The sequence below is a fragment of the Marmota marmota genome, unplaced genomic scaffold (genome assembly GCF_001458135.2).
Source record: "Marmota marmota marmota unplaced genomic scaffold, marMar, whole genome shotgun sequence".
Lineage (NCBI taxonomy): Eukaryota > Metazoa > Chordata > Mammalia > Rodentia > Sciuridae > Marmota > Marmota marmota.
The window spans coordinates 42794138-42810792 of NW_026000057.1; the positions used below are offsets into that span (position 1 = coordinate 42794138).

At 34.4% G+C, this 16655-nt stretch overlaps 1 protein-coding gene across 34 annotated transcripts in view; it reads right to left on the reverse strand.

The window, feature by feature from the left end:
• Camk2d (calcium/calmodulin dependent protein kinase II delta) overlaps nucleotides 1-16655 on the reverse strand; it is a 307183-nt gene that overhangs the window by 76522 nt on the left and 214006 nt on the right. For 22 of the 34 annotated variants that reach the window (XM_048813825.1, XM_015484659.2, XM_048813827.1 and 19 more), the window contains exons 5-6: nucleotides 12445-12510; nucleotides 9346-9418 (exon numbers count right to left, since the gene is read on the reverse strand). In XM_048813825.1, the coding sequence (XP_048669782.1) occupies nucleotides 9346-9418; nucleotides 12445-12510 (139 nt within the window). Of the gene's footprint in view, nucleotides 1-8328; nucleotides 8402-9345; nucleotides 9419-12444; nucleotides 12511-16655 lie in introns of all 34 variants that reach the window. The other 12 variants (XM_048813823.1, XM_048813817.1, XM_048813819.1 and 9 more) reach the window with 1 other exon arrangement.

The following is a 16655-nucleotide window of genomic DNA, read 5'->3' on the forward strand; positions in this document are numbered from 1 at the left end:
TTTATCAGTATACTGAAGTATGTATTCTTGTTAAAATAGTCACATTTGACATTTTGCTTTCACAACTAAAATTTCTGTTCCACTACATTCATGCATTTTCTAATTTAATTAAGATACAATGTCCAACTTTTAATTTATGGAATAAGTAACCTAGACAAACCCCATCAATAGTAAGAAATGATTGAGTCTATCTCTTTTTGACCTTCACATTCAAAAGCATTGAGCTGTCAGAGATGGTTGCTAACACATATCTGACCTAATTTGTCAAGCACAGACTCATTCAAGGGAAGAGTTCCAATCACTTAAGGAATTACAGCCATTGTAGAACTTTTAAGTCAAATGGTTTTGAAGCTTGTTGAGCAAATGCCAATAACATTAGTAAATAAACTTTTTAAGAAATTTAATGTGTTTTTACTCTTATCACTGAATCAGAAAGCTTCTAGACAGTGCTGTGTGCACTGTGCCTTCAAATACCAACTCTCTGCCAATTCAGAAGAAATGGAACTCCTTGAGTTTTATCATGAAGGACCACTGAATGACTGGGGAAAATATCCATAATTAGAGATACCTAGAATACTTGACTGTGGGGTCATCCAGGAAAATAATAAATCCATCTGGATTGGTATTTCACCCTACACCCATGAAGACTGTTCAGCTGCAGTTATGGACAGGAAAAGGCAGGGCTATTTCAAGGGGATTGTATATGTATTTAAAAATCAGTAGCATTGACTAGCTTTACATTTATGTATATCTTCTAGGCAAACCTTAAATACAGAATTGTGGATTGTAAGCTGAAAAAATTACAAGGATTATTGAATTAATTAAAGGATTATTTGCTTTTGAATATTTTAATCAGAAGATTGCTTTAAATAGCCAGTTTCAGTGAAATGCTGAAAATATCACACAACTTCAGGCTTGACTCAGCAACTTAGAGAGACCCCCCATCTCAAAATTAAAAATAAAATGAAAAAGGGGTAGGTAGTTCAGTGGTAAAGCACCACTGGGTTCAATCCCCAGTACCACCAAAAAAGTAAAAGAATAAAAGGAAATTATACAAATTTGGTTTCTAAATAACTCTTTGTATATAATGTGTTTGAATAATCCTGTTATTGTGTTCTGTGAGGGTGTGGAATTTCTGAAGAACATTTGAAGTAGGACAGGCACATTTACTCTGACTTTTTTGAATCACTACCACTTATGTACCCTCCTTGAAAATATATTGTATGACAAAAAGTTCATTGCCAAGTAGGTTAGTTCAAATTCTGAATGCCTACAAAAAGGAAAATAATTGATGGTTATATTTCACCAAGTGGGTAAGAGTAGACTCTCTCAGCTAATAAGTGGCTGCCTCCTTAGAAAGGATGTTTATTTGCTACTATGCCACTATTTTTATCTTCTATAATGAATGAGACAGGTGAGATTAGAAAGCAAGTTCTTTCAGTGAATGAGAGTTTTCCATGGGGCACAGTAAGATGACAGAAATGGGGAGCATGATAACTAAAAAGAAATGTGAAAAGTCTGGGCTCATGTGCTGGTCCTAATTGACAGACTCTTGGAGCTAGCTAACTAGCTCCTTTATCTCTTAAATAAATATTGTAAAGCTACTAAATTATGCCTCATAAGTGTCTATGGAATGATGGAATCTGTGGTTTCATATCACAGGAACTTTGTCCTCTGTAGAGATACCATACACATTAGCGATTAGCTATGATGGTCCAGGGCAGCTGGCCATTTCAATTGTAGGACATCTAATATTTAATGAATCTATTATATTAGTCTTTATTTATTGAGATTAGCTCTAAATTCTTACAATGCAATCACTTTTGGTTTTTTTTTTAATAGATTCTACTGACATTCTCACACATAGGTTCCTTCCCCACCCCATTGCTTCCTAATGATGCAGGATTTTCCATGACATCTGGTCTCAATGTCAACAACCATTTATAGCATATCAGCTGTAATGAGCAGCAACTGTTTGTAAGTTTTGTTCTGTATTTCTATATGAATACAATGACAACTTTTCTTCAATATGATCCAAGATTTTCTTGAATATTTTCAAATACATCAAAGTACCCAGGCAAGATGTGAAATCACTGTTAGAACTGGAAGAGACTTGTTAGAACTGGAAGCAACTCAGAGAGACCCCCATCTCAAAATTAAAAATAAAATCAAATAACTCAATCTACTGAGGTTCTAAAGAGATAAAGCCAGGACTGACAGCCAGAGTCCCAATTTCTTTCCTTCTAACGATGAGATAGAAAACCTTTCTGATGTTTTAAAAATGTTTCATTCTCAAGGTGATTCACTTGATATATATGTTTAGAAGAGTTTGAAGTATTAAAAAATATGTACACTGATAGTCAAATAAAATTAGTGGAAAACTTATGAAAACCACATAGTTTTAATCTTGCTTCTCCCATAGTTTGTTAAGAAAATGATTTGGCAAGGTAATGGTCATCTTCAAAGATTTATCTGGGCACATATATGATAACTGTCCTCAATAAGACTTAACCATAGGGAATATATGTGCGAAATCACATGTATTTTACTTCTTTCTTTTTTTAGTATTATAAATATAATAAACTATTACTTTTATTATACATATTATTTCATTCTTACGTTCCCTTGGATATTATTCTCAAGGAGTAAAGACTGTCTATTAGAGTTTCTTTCCTCTATTGGAAAATCTAAATATTTCAACAAGAAGTTCACCATTCTCTTCTTTGGTATGTTTTCAGTCACTTTTTTTCTGTGCTAGAGAAGGTGTGAACAATGCTCCCAGAAATAAACAAAATGAAAATCTGTATGAATTGAAAAGCTAGAGTGTCAAGCTTGCTTATTTCATCTTGCACATAGTACAAGTGATTTGAGCTTTTATCTTTATATGTAATGAATGCCTGAGTTCTTGTCCTTAGCATAGGGAGTTTCTAGCTGAGTTTTTGATGAGAAAGCGTTTTATTGTCATGAGTATGTGAGCAGGTTCACAAGAATCACTTGGTATTTCATTCTTCTTTCTTTCTTTTCCCTTCCTTCTTTCCTTCCTTCCTTCCTTCCCTCCCTCCCTCCCTCCCCCACCCCTCTCTCTTTCTTTCTTTCTTTCTATTTTTGGTACCAGGAATTGAACCCAGGGGTACTCAAACACTAAGCTAATCCCCAGCCGTTTTAATTTTTTTTTTTTTTTTTTGAGATAGGTTCTCGCTAAATTACCTAGGGTCTTGCTAAGTTGCTGAGGCTGGCTTTGAATTTGCAGTCCTCCTGCCTTAGCCTCCTGAGGCCCTGGGATTACAGGTGTGCATCACTGCATTCCTCAGCTTCTTAATTGATTTTTAAACAATGGGCATGCATTGTTCTTGCAGTGTAGTAGACTTAAAGAACCAAAGTGTAACTTCAGTGTGACTGTGCCAACTGTCCAGTTTCTTCACTGCCTCACACACACTAGGCACCCAATAAACTCTAGTATGCCTAAATGAATTATTAAATTTTTCAAATATATAATTTGTTTCTAAAATATTTAAACATACATTATACATACATAATGTGTTCTTTAAACTTCAAACTTTTATCTAAAGATGTTTCTGAAAAAAAGTAGAATACTTGTGGTATTATAATTATTCAAAACAAAGTTAGAATTTGATATATCTACTACCTATAGTTAACAAAGATTAACTGAATGCTTTTCATCCTTCTCCTACCCCTGAAAATTAATTTCTTTTTTACTCTGATCATAAGTTTATTTCTCTGAAATAGTTTTAGAAATTCCACCCCCAAAATGTCCAGAATTATTCTCTTCATTAAAATATATATCAATATATCCTCATATCCATCCATCTATCCAATGATTTCTCCATTCAGTAATGCTGTTATTCAGAAGGGAAGCTCATAGGAAAGAAAGGAATTTCTGCTGAGGGAATTTGCAGTGTTTTGACTTGTTATTAGAAGATTCAATTGTGTATATAAAGCCTTATAGCCACATTGTTATTCATGATTCAACTGATTCACAGAAATTATGTTCTGTAGGTTATTTTATTTTATTTTTTTCTGGTATTGAGGAGTGCTCTACTTTTGAACTATATCCCTGCCCCTTTTAAAAAATTATTTTGAGATAGGATCTTGCTAAGTTGTCTAAGCTTGACTCAACTTCTGATTCTCTTGCTTCAGTTTCCAAAGAAGCTGGGATTATGGATGTGTGCAACCAGGCCAAGCTTGATAGGTTTTTAAATGAGTGTTTATGACATCTGACCTAATATTTCCACATTTCTTGTGACATCAAGAATTGTCATTTGTTACTGCAAACTCTCTTTGACCTAATATTCTTTGGGAGGAAGAACTTGTCTCATATACTTACTCCCCCCCAAAACTGATTGTTTTCATATGGTCTAGATCAAATGTGGTAAATGCATATTTTTTCTTTTTTATATCTCCAGCTAGGGATGTGGCCCAGTGGCAGAGGGCTGGCCTAGTATGCATGATGCCCTGAATTCCATCCCAGCACTACAAACAAACAAAACATTTTAACTACATCTCATTTTCCAAAGTCTGTTGGCCATGTCAACTTATTAATTTTCTAAGTAGGAAACCTTTTCTTTATACACTAGTCTATTGTCAAAGTATGTTGTCTCTATTCCACATTATAAGTTAAATATGCCTTATTTTCTTTATTCTTAATGATAAAAATTTTGTTTTTTCTGGAAGATTAATAGGCATGACTATTAAAGCCTTTTGATTTATTAACCATTTCCCAAATAGTTCATAAAACTAGTAATAAAATTATTTGCCCAGTATTATTTTGATCTACTCTTTGATCTCTGTAAAAGTTTCAATTCATTTAACTGAATTGAGAAGTGGTAGTAATTAACTATGTAGACTTGGACCAAAATTGCTAGGGCATAATCACATCTTACTAACTGAGTGAATTTGAATAAGTTATTTCACTTATGCTTACCAGATTTTCCCAAAGTAAACATGGAGACAATCACAGTACCTTTTGTGTAAAGCTGTTGTGAAGATTCACATTACACAGCATAGGGTTGCTAAGGTCCTGCCTTGATCCAGACCTTCCCAAAGAGTCCAGTCCTATCCTTCAGCTATAATAGTATAATTTTTCATCAGTGCTAGATGTCTCCAATACAACCTGGGTCCACATCAACTGGCCGCCACTGGCTGCATCTCAGACGATAGACTGCAATCCATGTATCCACAGGGTACTGCTTGGTGCTGTCTGGTGTACTTCTTTGTGCTAATATTCTATCATTCTGGAACTTTTCCTATTACTTGTTTCTGAGACATCTTCCAGTTGCCTCAATCTTGGTTCTATGCTTTCGATCTGGTGGATTCCACGGGGTGGCAGTTAATTAAATGTTCTACTGGGATTCTTTGGTCTGAAGATATTCTCATCCTTATGTTATCCAAATATTAACATGCTCAATAATCTGTTTAAGATTGCCTTTTATATTATAAATATTTATATCATGAATATATAATTCACATACATTTGTATTTTTGGTTGAACTTCATTCATTCCAAAATTAAAAGAACATGTTGTAAGTATTTGCTAGGTTAAGGTTCTATGATAGGTACGGTGGAACAGCTATATTTCCAGTGAGAGGCATAAAGACAAATGCCATAGATGCAGTTGATAATGATAAAAAACACAAGATTTTCTATGTCTTTCTCTCTTTCTGATATGAACCAATGTGCATCAAACATTTTAACTGAATACAAACTAGCATATGAGTTGGGATAAGGAAATGAAAAAAAATATATGGCAGAGGTATACTGCAGGCCTCTTTTTATTTAAAGCCTGGTAATAAACTTCAACAGTTCATCTCTTTTCTCCATTTTACTGTATTGGTAAATATACAATTACAAGCAGAATATTTATCACAAAGAATATCTATCTTGATAAAAGGCATAAAACAAAGCTGGGATTCAGAACACTCAAGGTGGGCATATGCTGCTTCCAATGCACATGCTCTGATCCTCTTAGTATGATTACAAAATGCTCCACTGAAACAAGCACCCAGAATCAGACTCAGTGGTGGTCCACATAAGTCATCAACTTGACAAAACTAGGACAATAATTACAGAGGTCATAACATCTCATAATTTCATCTCTGTCCTTTCCCAAGATTAGAATGAGAATGGAGAACAAAAATTCTCTTCCACTTTGAGAGAAATCTGATGGGTAATATAGCAGGCTGTTACTTTGGTAGTAATACTTTGGTAGTAGGCCTCTCTAGAAATCACTTGCCTAAGTTTTTAATTTCTGACTTTAGTTCTTATGTCAGAAAATATATTTTTCTTCACAGCCTATGTCCCAGGTTTAGTGCCATCTCTGATTAAAGTTCCAGTCTTTGAAGGGAGGACCTTATCATAGGACCCTAACCATTTGTGACTCCCACAAAATATAACTTAAAAGTTATAAAAGAGAATTCACACTTTTCACAGTTGCCTTTTTTTTTTTTTCATTCTTGGCATTACTGGGCCTAGCACAAGCTAAGCATGTGTTCTACCACTGAGCTACACCTCCAGCCCTTTTTAAAATTTTATTTTGAGGCAGGGTCTCACAAAATTATGTAGAATAGCCTCAAACTTTCCGTCTCCCTGCCTCTGCCTCCTGAGTAACTGGGATTATGGGTGTGTGTGCCACTGTGCCCCGCTTATGCTTAACTTTTACAGTATATTTCAGTTTACATGACATGGAATAAAATGTTTCAAGTAACAGATTTATGAAATAGAGTATTTGATAAAATAGCACAAATATTGTGCATGTCCATATGTATTCGGTAAAAAGGAAAGTAGTATTATAAGTTCTGAGATGTAACAAAAATGAGTTATATCTGCTGTACATAGCTAGTGAGAAATTTTGGGGTGACTGCCGAAGATATGAATTTTCAAAGGAACACATTGTTTTTCCTTGATCATAATGGGTACATTTAGTATAAAATCCTATCTTGACTCAAAGAAAATGCCTTTAGACATGCCTTGGCTTTGGTAGTTAAAACTCTCAGAATCAACTGAAATCAAATGATTCCAAGAAACGTAAGTCAGTGTTTTGCAAACAAATCACATCTTCATGTAACCAACTGTTGATATTTAGAAGTATATTCTTCTAGATCACTAAATGAATGGAAACTATATATTTACAATTGATTATAGCTAGGGAAGTCTACACAAAAGAAAACAGTGTAAGTCCTCCCACTGAACACATACAGTATTAGACATTCTAAATTTGCCACTTTTATACTAATGCCTAGAAAACACTGAGGTTGTAGACAATGAATTGAAAATATGTGGTGCGATATAGTACATTAGCTATTTCCCCTACCCTGTAGTTTTCTTTCATTTAAATTTCTGGGATTTCACTATTTTTCTGAAATACCACAAGTAAAGCTAAAATGTTGAGAGAACAGAACAGAAAATTAATGAAAGAGGAGTATCTTTTTGAACTACTTTATTTCTAAATGATCTAAAACTATCTTGTCCTCAATGGTAGTAGACCCTGAGTGAGGTCTTAAAAGTATTAGGAAGTATTGATATGAGAACATAACTTATATGCTATATACACATTACCTGATATTATATGTATTTTCCCATCTGTATTTTTAGAAGACAAGAATATCTTGGTCCCCAGGAATACAAATACATTTAGAACCAAGAAGCCCTCAATGTCCTCAGAATTCCCAGAACTAATGGTAGGGGAAAGAGAATATCAGAGTTCAAAATGGCACCCAAACATTTGGGCCAAAAGTCTATGCAATAACACTTATAATTTTGACAATTCTTTTTTAAAAATATTTTTAGTTGTAGATAGACATAATACCTTTATTTTGTTTTAGTTTTTTATGTGGTGTTGGGGATAGAACCCAGGGCCTCATGCATGCTAGGCAAGTGCTCTACCACTGAGCCACAAACCCAGCCCTAATTTTGAGAATTCTTTACAAAATGTTAGTCATATAAATATTAAATAACATGTCTGACAATGTCCACAGAAAAATTTTAAAATGGAGAAGAGATCATCAGCCCTGTTGGAAGTCACATTAAATGCTACATCTATTCCTAGGAGTAAGGGAATATAGAAATCTATTTATTGTTAATGTTAGTAAATTATTTCTCTCTGAATAAATAAGAATTTATATGTCTCAAGTGTGTATTAGAGATAAGAGATTGTGGTGAGAGAAAGTGCCTGGTGAGGGAAAGTTTTGGAAGGATTCCATACATTAAGCAACAACTTTATTGCTTATATTTTTGCCTTTACAAGCATAATTGCAGCTGAACAGTCATTAGGAACTATGTGGTGGTTTAATCTTCTCCAAAGGCATTACTCACCTTCAGGTCCCGATGGACTACGCCCATCTGATGGCAGTGTAGCACAGCCTCCAGGATCTGCTGAATGCAATGACTGCATGCAAACACCAGGGGGCGTGTGTTAGTTCCAAGCTTACACTCACTGTCTGTATACCCTCAGAGAGACTGGGTTAAAGTGCAGAGTTAGCAGACAACTGGAGTTGTATTTTACCTCCTTCAGTCATGTAAACATATTGCTCAAGTAGAGTGACTACTACCTCAGAACAATCGGAATCTTGCCAGATATAAGCCCAAGTGTGGATCAACCTGTTCTAGAAAAATCCATTTTGACAATATTTCATTTGGTTCAGGAGCTCGTTTCCTGGCTATAAATTCTTCCAGGAAATGAACTGGAACACAAATATAATCTCTGTAGTTATTGTGCTCTGTCTTCACCCCATGCACAAAAACTGTTTCCCTATTCTCTCCCATTTTTTCTGGTATCATTTTAAAAGCTGTTACATTAGCAGGCAAGACACCATTAAGGTTAAATTAGGATACGTAATGAATTTTTGATAAATCATTAACTTTTTGTGCTTTAATTTAGCTGGCAATTATTATCTTTTGCCTGAGGGTTCGTCAGACTCAAATGGAGCAATGTGTAACCAGTTGTTCTGCTACAGCAACCCATGGTCTCAGAACAGAAGTGGTGTTTAAATCTACAGGCGGACATACATCACAGGCAGAGTTTATCTCCAGGTTAATGCGGGACAATTGAGGAAAGTCTGCCCCCAAACTGCCTCTGGTGGTTTATTGCTTGGAAACATAACAGGTTGTATTCTTCATAGTGTCCTTCCCTTTTTGCTATGATGTATATTTACCTGTAGATGAGCAAACTGAAAGAGCCATCATGCATTATCATTTCATCATTTACTCATTTCAGGAGAAAGTGGGAAAGGCAAAGGAACCATATTAAATAACCACCCACCCTGCCCTTTCCCAGGAAAACAATAACAAAGAATCTCCTTTGATTCAGATTTATGGACTTCATATACTGACCTTCAGGTCCCTGTGAACTATGCCATTTAGGTGACAATGATTTACACTTTCTAGAATCTGCTGTATACAATGACTGCAAAGATACAAGGGCAGAATGGAAGGGAGAACATTTTAAAGGCACATAATCACATTGAATACAAAATAAAATGAAAATTCAAACGAAACAAACAAACAAAAATTGTAGCTCTTCACTTTGTTTTTAGCTTTACATCAGAATTAAATAATGTCGAATAAAGCTAATTTTGGTTCTAACAAAAATGACATCCAACATAGAATTTGTGACAGGTTCAGACAAAACAATTTGAGCTGTGTTTTTCATTATTAATTCTACAAATTAAATCATCCAATGCAAAACTTGAAATTTCCATATTTAGGAAGAAAAATTTACAAATAATTACCAAAAATGTTCTTGGAAAATTCTCCAGAGAGATAAAATTTCTAGGTTTTTCTCATACACATCTAAACTGTTTAACATCTGAGGTCACAATTAAACATAGGTGTTGAAACAAGAGGGTAAACACAGATGAAGTGGCAGGTGAAACGAGGATTTTAAAAAAAAAAGGGACACATTTACCATTTTGACTCAGAAGTGGTGTTTCCTGTATAATATATCAATAGGAAAACTAATGCAAGTCTCCAATAACAGAGGGAGAATTTAAAATAGACTCATGACATAAAATAAACCCTCTTCAGTATAAGAATACCCTGGGGAAGGACTGGGGAGCTTGCACAAATAAATAAATAACACATATATACATCAATAAAAAATTTAAATCCCCTAGCGCACTGGTAATTGTTAAACCCACTTCTATACACTTTAGTGAAGGGAAGCTTTTGCTTATTACTATTCAAAATTCAACTTTTATGCTATTCTTAATAAAAGCTCACTAATGACAAATAGACTGCTAATTAAAATAGGAGAAATCATTTGACTGCGACCCATAAGGTCCCATGAGCTGTTATCTGACATACAATAATGCAGAACATATCACACAGATGAATTTTGTAAAAGTTCACTGTGCAGTTCAAGTGCAAGTATGAACAGAACTACATTCATTTAAGGGTGGAGTGAACAATTTGATAAGGACATTTTCAATCATTTAATGTACAAAATAATGCTACTCTAAAAGAAATTGCTGAATTTAAAAAGTAATCAGATTTATTATAGTATAGACATAAAAAATTGATGATTATGATTTTGTAGCTCAAGTTCTATCAACAGTAATAGTGAAAGAATATCACACTGGTGGTCATTGACTATGAAGCTTATTTGAGTATTATTCATTATTTTTAAATCAAGTGAGTCTTTTTTCTTCTATCATGATATTCACTTCATAACCCCCTCCCTTTTTTCCTTTCCTTATTTCTTTTTTTCTTTCTTTTCTCAAAACACAAGTATAAATTATTGGGCCTAGGGAATAATAGAAAATAAAAAAGTAAACATTATTCACCTTTACAATTTTTGACTAGTGAGGATAGATTCAACTCTTAATTTTTTTTAATTATAATTTTTGTTTTTTTGTGGTGTTCAAAACCAGGGCTTTGTACATGCTAGACCAGTGTTCCACCACTGAGCCACACTCCTTGTTTCTCAGTTCTTAAATTCTTTAGAACTACTAAGAAAATAGACTTTTACAAATGTTTTAAGGAATATACCCCTTTGTGCTTGTAACTGGAAGAGAATGCTTCTCCTTCATTTTTTTGTAGGACCTATCCTAAAAATATCCTATCGTTCATTTTCAAACTTAATGTAAGCATGCATATTAAATAATACAACTCACAGCTTCTGACCTATTGTCTATAGGACTCTTCAACAGTGAATATAGTCTCTATCTTTATTTGAGCCAATACTGTTCAAATAAATCAGCACATTTAACATAACGTTGAGAGACAAATTATATTCCCTAACTTGTTTACTACCTTGATTAAAATTATTACTCTCTCTTGGCAAATGGGCAAATGGTTACCATAGGCCTGCTCTGAGACCCCTTTTCTGGGTTTAATGAAGATTTGAGGTATACTAAATAACTAATGATTCACTCTTCATGACACAGGTGACACAGAACTTTCTATTTGACATTGGCAGTAAAAATTCCATTAAAAAATTAGAATGTTATGTACAGATAGAATCACAGAATGACATAACAGTAGCATTAAACCAAGTAAAATCTGAAATTTGGAAATGAGCTCATGTATGCATGTGCTACTCGGGAGGGATGGGGAACCTCCACTGTCAGCAGAATATCTGCAGAAGGTCCTGCTACAGATGCATGGCAATGGGAAGTTCTGAGAGCAATAGAGAATGGGGGCAGAAAGGCAACAACTGAATTTTCATAACATCTCATTTACATTGCTAATGAGCTAATTGCTCTTCATCAGTGTTCAAAATACGTGACTACTACAGAATATATAAGGAATGCTGAGGAAATTGACACCATGCCATCTAAGTAATAGGCAAGCAAGTGCATTTCTGCTATGTCTCTCCAAAAAAGTTGCTTTGGGAAACCTAGGAAGTTCCAAAGTAGACAAAATGTTAGCCCTTTAAAAAACTTCTATAAAGATATCACCAATTAACAAGATTGGGAAATTACTCTTGAATCCTCTGAAATACCTGAATAAATATTTTTCATGTCAGAGTTCCAAGGGTTTTAATGAAACTTCCAAAGAGTTAAGGAGCCAATAAAAACCCTTTAATGAGGCCACTGGGGCAAATGGGTCTGTTACTGCTTTCTAATTTGATGTGCTCTGCTAAGCAGAACTTTCTGTGATGATGCAAATGCTCTGGATCTCTCTGTCCACTTGGTAGCCACTAGCCATTCGTGGCTATTAAGCCCTTGGAATATGGCAAGCCCAGCTGAGAAATGATCAAAATAAAATTCAGACCAGATCCATAGCTTTGTTTTCTAAGAATCATTCTAGAGATCCTTAGAAGAGATAAACTTCTATTAAGAAGGACTTATCAGGAAAAGAAGCCTGAGATGCTATTATGAAATTCTTATAAACGTGAAGTGTCATGGTGCATTTAAATATATAAATATATATCAAACAAGAGTTATTTGAATGATGATTCTTATATCTTGCCCAGGGCATGTTACTTACCTGGCATCAGCTTCACTGTAATATTCTCTTGCCACGATGTCTTCAAACAGTTCACCTCCAGTAACTCTGTGGAGACAAACGAGATAATCACAGTTTTTTAAAGAAAGGAAAAAAAAAAAACCCACAAAACTAGGCATCAGTAGATTTGCAACTAATGTATATACAGAACTTTTTTCTTGGATTTTTTTTTAAATTATCGAAGCAAGATTTTTTTTATGATATTTACTTTCCTTAACAGTCAAATCTCTTTAACTTAAAAATTTCATCTTTTCTATTTGTTTGTGTATCCTTAGATTCTGAGATCATGGTTTTTCTGTATGCCATAAATACATTCAGCAAATATCTTTTACAGAAAATGGTTTCCCTTGAAGTCTTCATTTTGGTTCTCCATTATTAATTGAGGTCTAACAAAATGCATGGCATAGATTACGAACATTTTCTGAATAAATAGAGATGCTCCACATCACAGCTGGATATGAGTTTGCAGGCCACATTTCTTTGCACATCTTTTCAAATTGTGTGTGTGTGTGTGTGTATGTGTTTAAACATATATATTTTTCCCCTTGCAAACACATATAGAAATACGTTTTTCTCATAAAAGTGGAATCATGTAATATTTATAAATAAACTAATTTGTTTTCACATTATATTAAATCAAGAACACCTTCAGATCAGAAGCATTTTTTCCTGTTTAAAATAACAATAGCAAAATGAGTTATTTATAAAAATATTTACATATTTTAGGGTATCTCTAGAAGAAAAATTCTTACAAGTAAAATTTTGGGGTCAAAAAAATGTCAACATTTAAAATTTTGTTAGGATGACATGACAAATTGTCGTCCCAAATGGTTGTGTACCTAGGCTGTGAAAGTGCCCACAAGCCCAAATCATTTAATATTTTTATTAATAAATAAATTATCTAATTTTTAAAAAAATGTTAGGTCATATTAACATGAATGCCTTTACTATTAGTTAGGTGGACCATTTTAACATGCTCATAAATATGAGCTAATTTTTTCTTCTGCTATAATCTGGCTTGATTTTAAAAGGAAATTTCCACTTTGGAGTTTAACCTTATAATATTTTATAATATCTAATCCTTGTTGAGCACTTACAATGTGTCACGCAGTGTACAAAGCATTATGTTAACTCACGAATTCTCACAATTGCCCTCTTAGGTAACTTTTTTATTCATTCTCTTTAGATAAACATGACAGTAGAGCCTCTTAGGTAATTTTAACATCAGTTTATTGCTGAGAAAATGAAGGCCCAAAGAAGTTTTGTATCTTGCCAGGACTACACAACTTTAAGTGGCACAGACAAGCCATCTACTGCACAGTGCAGCCTTTCCAGTAATGACATTGTCAGACTTTCTAGGTGTTCAGAAGGCATAAGTCATTTGACAAAGCACTAAGTGAGGGTTTAGAGCTTTGGGTTTGATCTACAGAGTGACTCTAAGATGTTTTTTTCTCTTCGTTCTCATTTGCCTTTCTGCTTTACGCTAAGAAATCATCAAATAATAGCATGTTTCAGAGATTGCTGGTTATTATTTTCTTCTCTATTCTTATTTTTACCCTAAAGGAAAAGATAGGATAGTAAAAATCATAAATCTGTCTGGACATTTATGCAACTTTCCCCGTCTCCATTGCATTCTGCAATCTTCATGTGGGTGACAATATTTTCAATTTTATTATTTTATATTTAAAATGTATAACATTTTAATGATCATCCAAAATTTCACAAGGCTTCTTCTGAAAATCCTGATACATGTAATTTGATTTGTAATATAACACAGCTATATTCCTCAGCTAAAATCTATAATAATAATCATTCACAAATGTATCTTAGATAAATGATAAAACAAAATACTTAAATAACCAGAAAGCATTTCCAAGAAATCCATATTGTCCCTAAAATGATGATAAAAGTTTTGTGGGATTTCTTCCTTTGACTATGACTAACATTAATATGATATGTATATAACATATATAGAGATACATATATATCAAATATGTGATATACATCATATATTATCATATGTCACATGTGATATATTATCACATATGTGATATATGATGTAATCACATATGTGCTATGTTATCATATATATCACATGTGTGATATATTATCATATATATCATATATCTTTATTTCTGACCTATTAAACCTGTATACATTACAATTTTAAATGGTTAAATTGTTCAGTCATACTGAGTAAGAAGTCTAGGGGCCAGGAGCATAGGTCAGTGGGGAAATGCATGCTTACCAGCCATGAAGCCCTGGCTTAAACCCACAGCAACAATACCACCCCCCCAAAAAAGTTTATTGTTATTAATATAATTATTGTTGCCTATAGTAGCTTTTTAGCTATACTATTTCTATCATGAGAATTGTCAGATGCTGAATACTGGAATCTTGACTGATTTGTTATGTTAGTTCTTAATCTAGCATTAACACATATTGGCTCAATTTGCTGGAGTAATAATCAAATGGATTAAGTGACTTTGAAAATCATGCTACCCACTTCATTTACTGTAAGTCAGGACTTCACATGAGCTTAAAAGGGAGAAAAATCACATGCACACTAAAGTTTTACCATCTATGGCAACAGGCTTTATTTCTTAAGAGGTTTGTATTGAAAAAAAATACAAAAGTCAGGAGAGAGAACTAAAGTCTGATAACTTTCAAAGAACAGCTTTAAACATAGTATAAGAGTGTTTTTGTTTGTTTTGTTTGTTTGGTGCTGGGGATTGAACCCAGGGCCACCTGCACAAGAAGCATGTGCTCTAGCATTGAACAACATCCTACCTGAAGGAAGAGTCTTTTTTTAATGCTGAGTTTTAGGTTATATAGTTAACTATCTCTGACAGCGTTTTCTTCCTAATCTTCTAGCAATCATTCTTTTAAAAAATTTTAAAAAATATCCTTATGTAAGTGAAACCATGTTATCACTTCTACGACATGTATGATAAATGTCTAAGAAGGAAAAAGTGGTATTTATAATAGAATTCATTGCTTTAAAGAGAAATTATTAAAATTCCTATATTTAACATAACATTTCTATACTACAGTATTGTTTAATGGAGCACAAAATTAAGCAGTAGTTATTACAGAGTTTGGAAAAATTTTAGTGAGCTATGTGAAATATCAGATAATGCCACAAGTTAAATCAGTCCCATGAATAAACTGTTAGATTAATTAACTAATTAAAGATTTGTGAATAAATTGTTGGAGTTCTCCTATGATATGAAGCACATCAATTATATATTTGAAACTTTAATTACCATTTATGAATCTCTAGAACATTAGGGCTGATGGGGAAAAAGAGGATAATCTAGTACACTGAAAATATGAGACTTATTTATCAAAAAGATAAATATTTTTGTTGTTATTTTTGTTATATATTAGGATTTTGATTCACTTTATATTACCCTACAGAATGATTTGTCCTTTTGTGTTTGTAATTTTCTACATGTTTGTGATTTACATCAGAAAAAGATCAGAAGTAGGTTCATCTTGAATGAAAATTTGTAAAATATCACAAATAATTCAGCTAAGCCTATGAGGCTGAGCAGCTGGTGGAGTCCAAGGTGGGGCTCTGGAAGGTAAGACGGTACCATGTCAATCAAATAAGTAGCACTGACTGGAGGTCAGAACTGGTGCCTGAGGTGGCAGAAGGGAAGTCAGGGGCTTCAGGCTGGAGCTGAGTAGGAAAAGAGGAACCAAACCACGGCCCCACTAGAGCATGGGGAAGAGGCACTCTTGCCAGACAAAGGACTGGGAATCCCATCTGGAAAAAAATGGGGATTCCTCTCGGAAAATTTATGTAAAGGTGCAGGATAAACCTCATGAGCTGAAAGCAAATATTTGAACAAAGGCAGCAAGGATCACTGTACATAAGGTTTAAATGTACATCAAGAATGAAGGAGAGCCGCCCCCTCCCCCTGCGCCTGCAAGGTAGAGGGAACTGTGACCACCCACAGAGCAGGCCCAGTGGCCTGCTAAGGGGCAGAGCCGCACCCCACCCCCCGAGCCTGCCAGGTAGGCGGAACTGTGACCACTGACAGAAAAGGCCCAGTGGCCCGCGGCAGGACAGAGCTTCCAATCACTCCTGCAAGGTAGGCGGGCCTGCGACCCACCGGCAGAAGAGGAGCAGTGGCCTGCTGAGAGGCAGAGCCGCCCCCTCCCCCTGCGCTGGCAAGGTAGAGGGA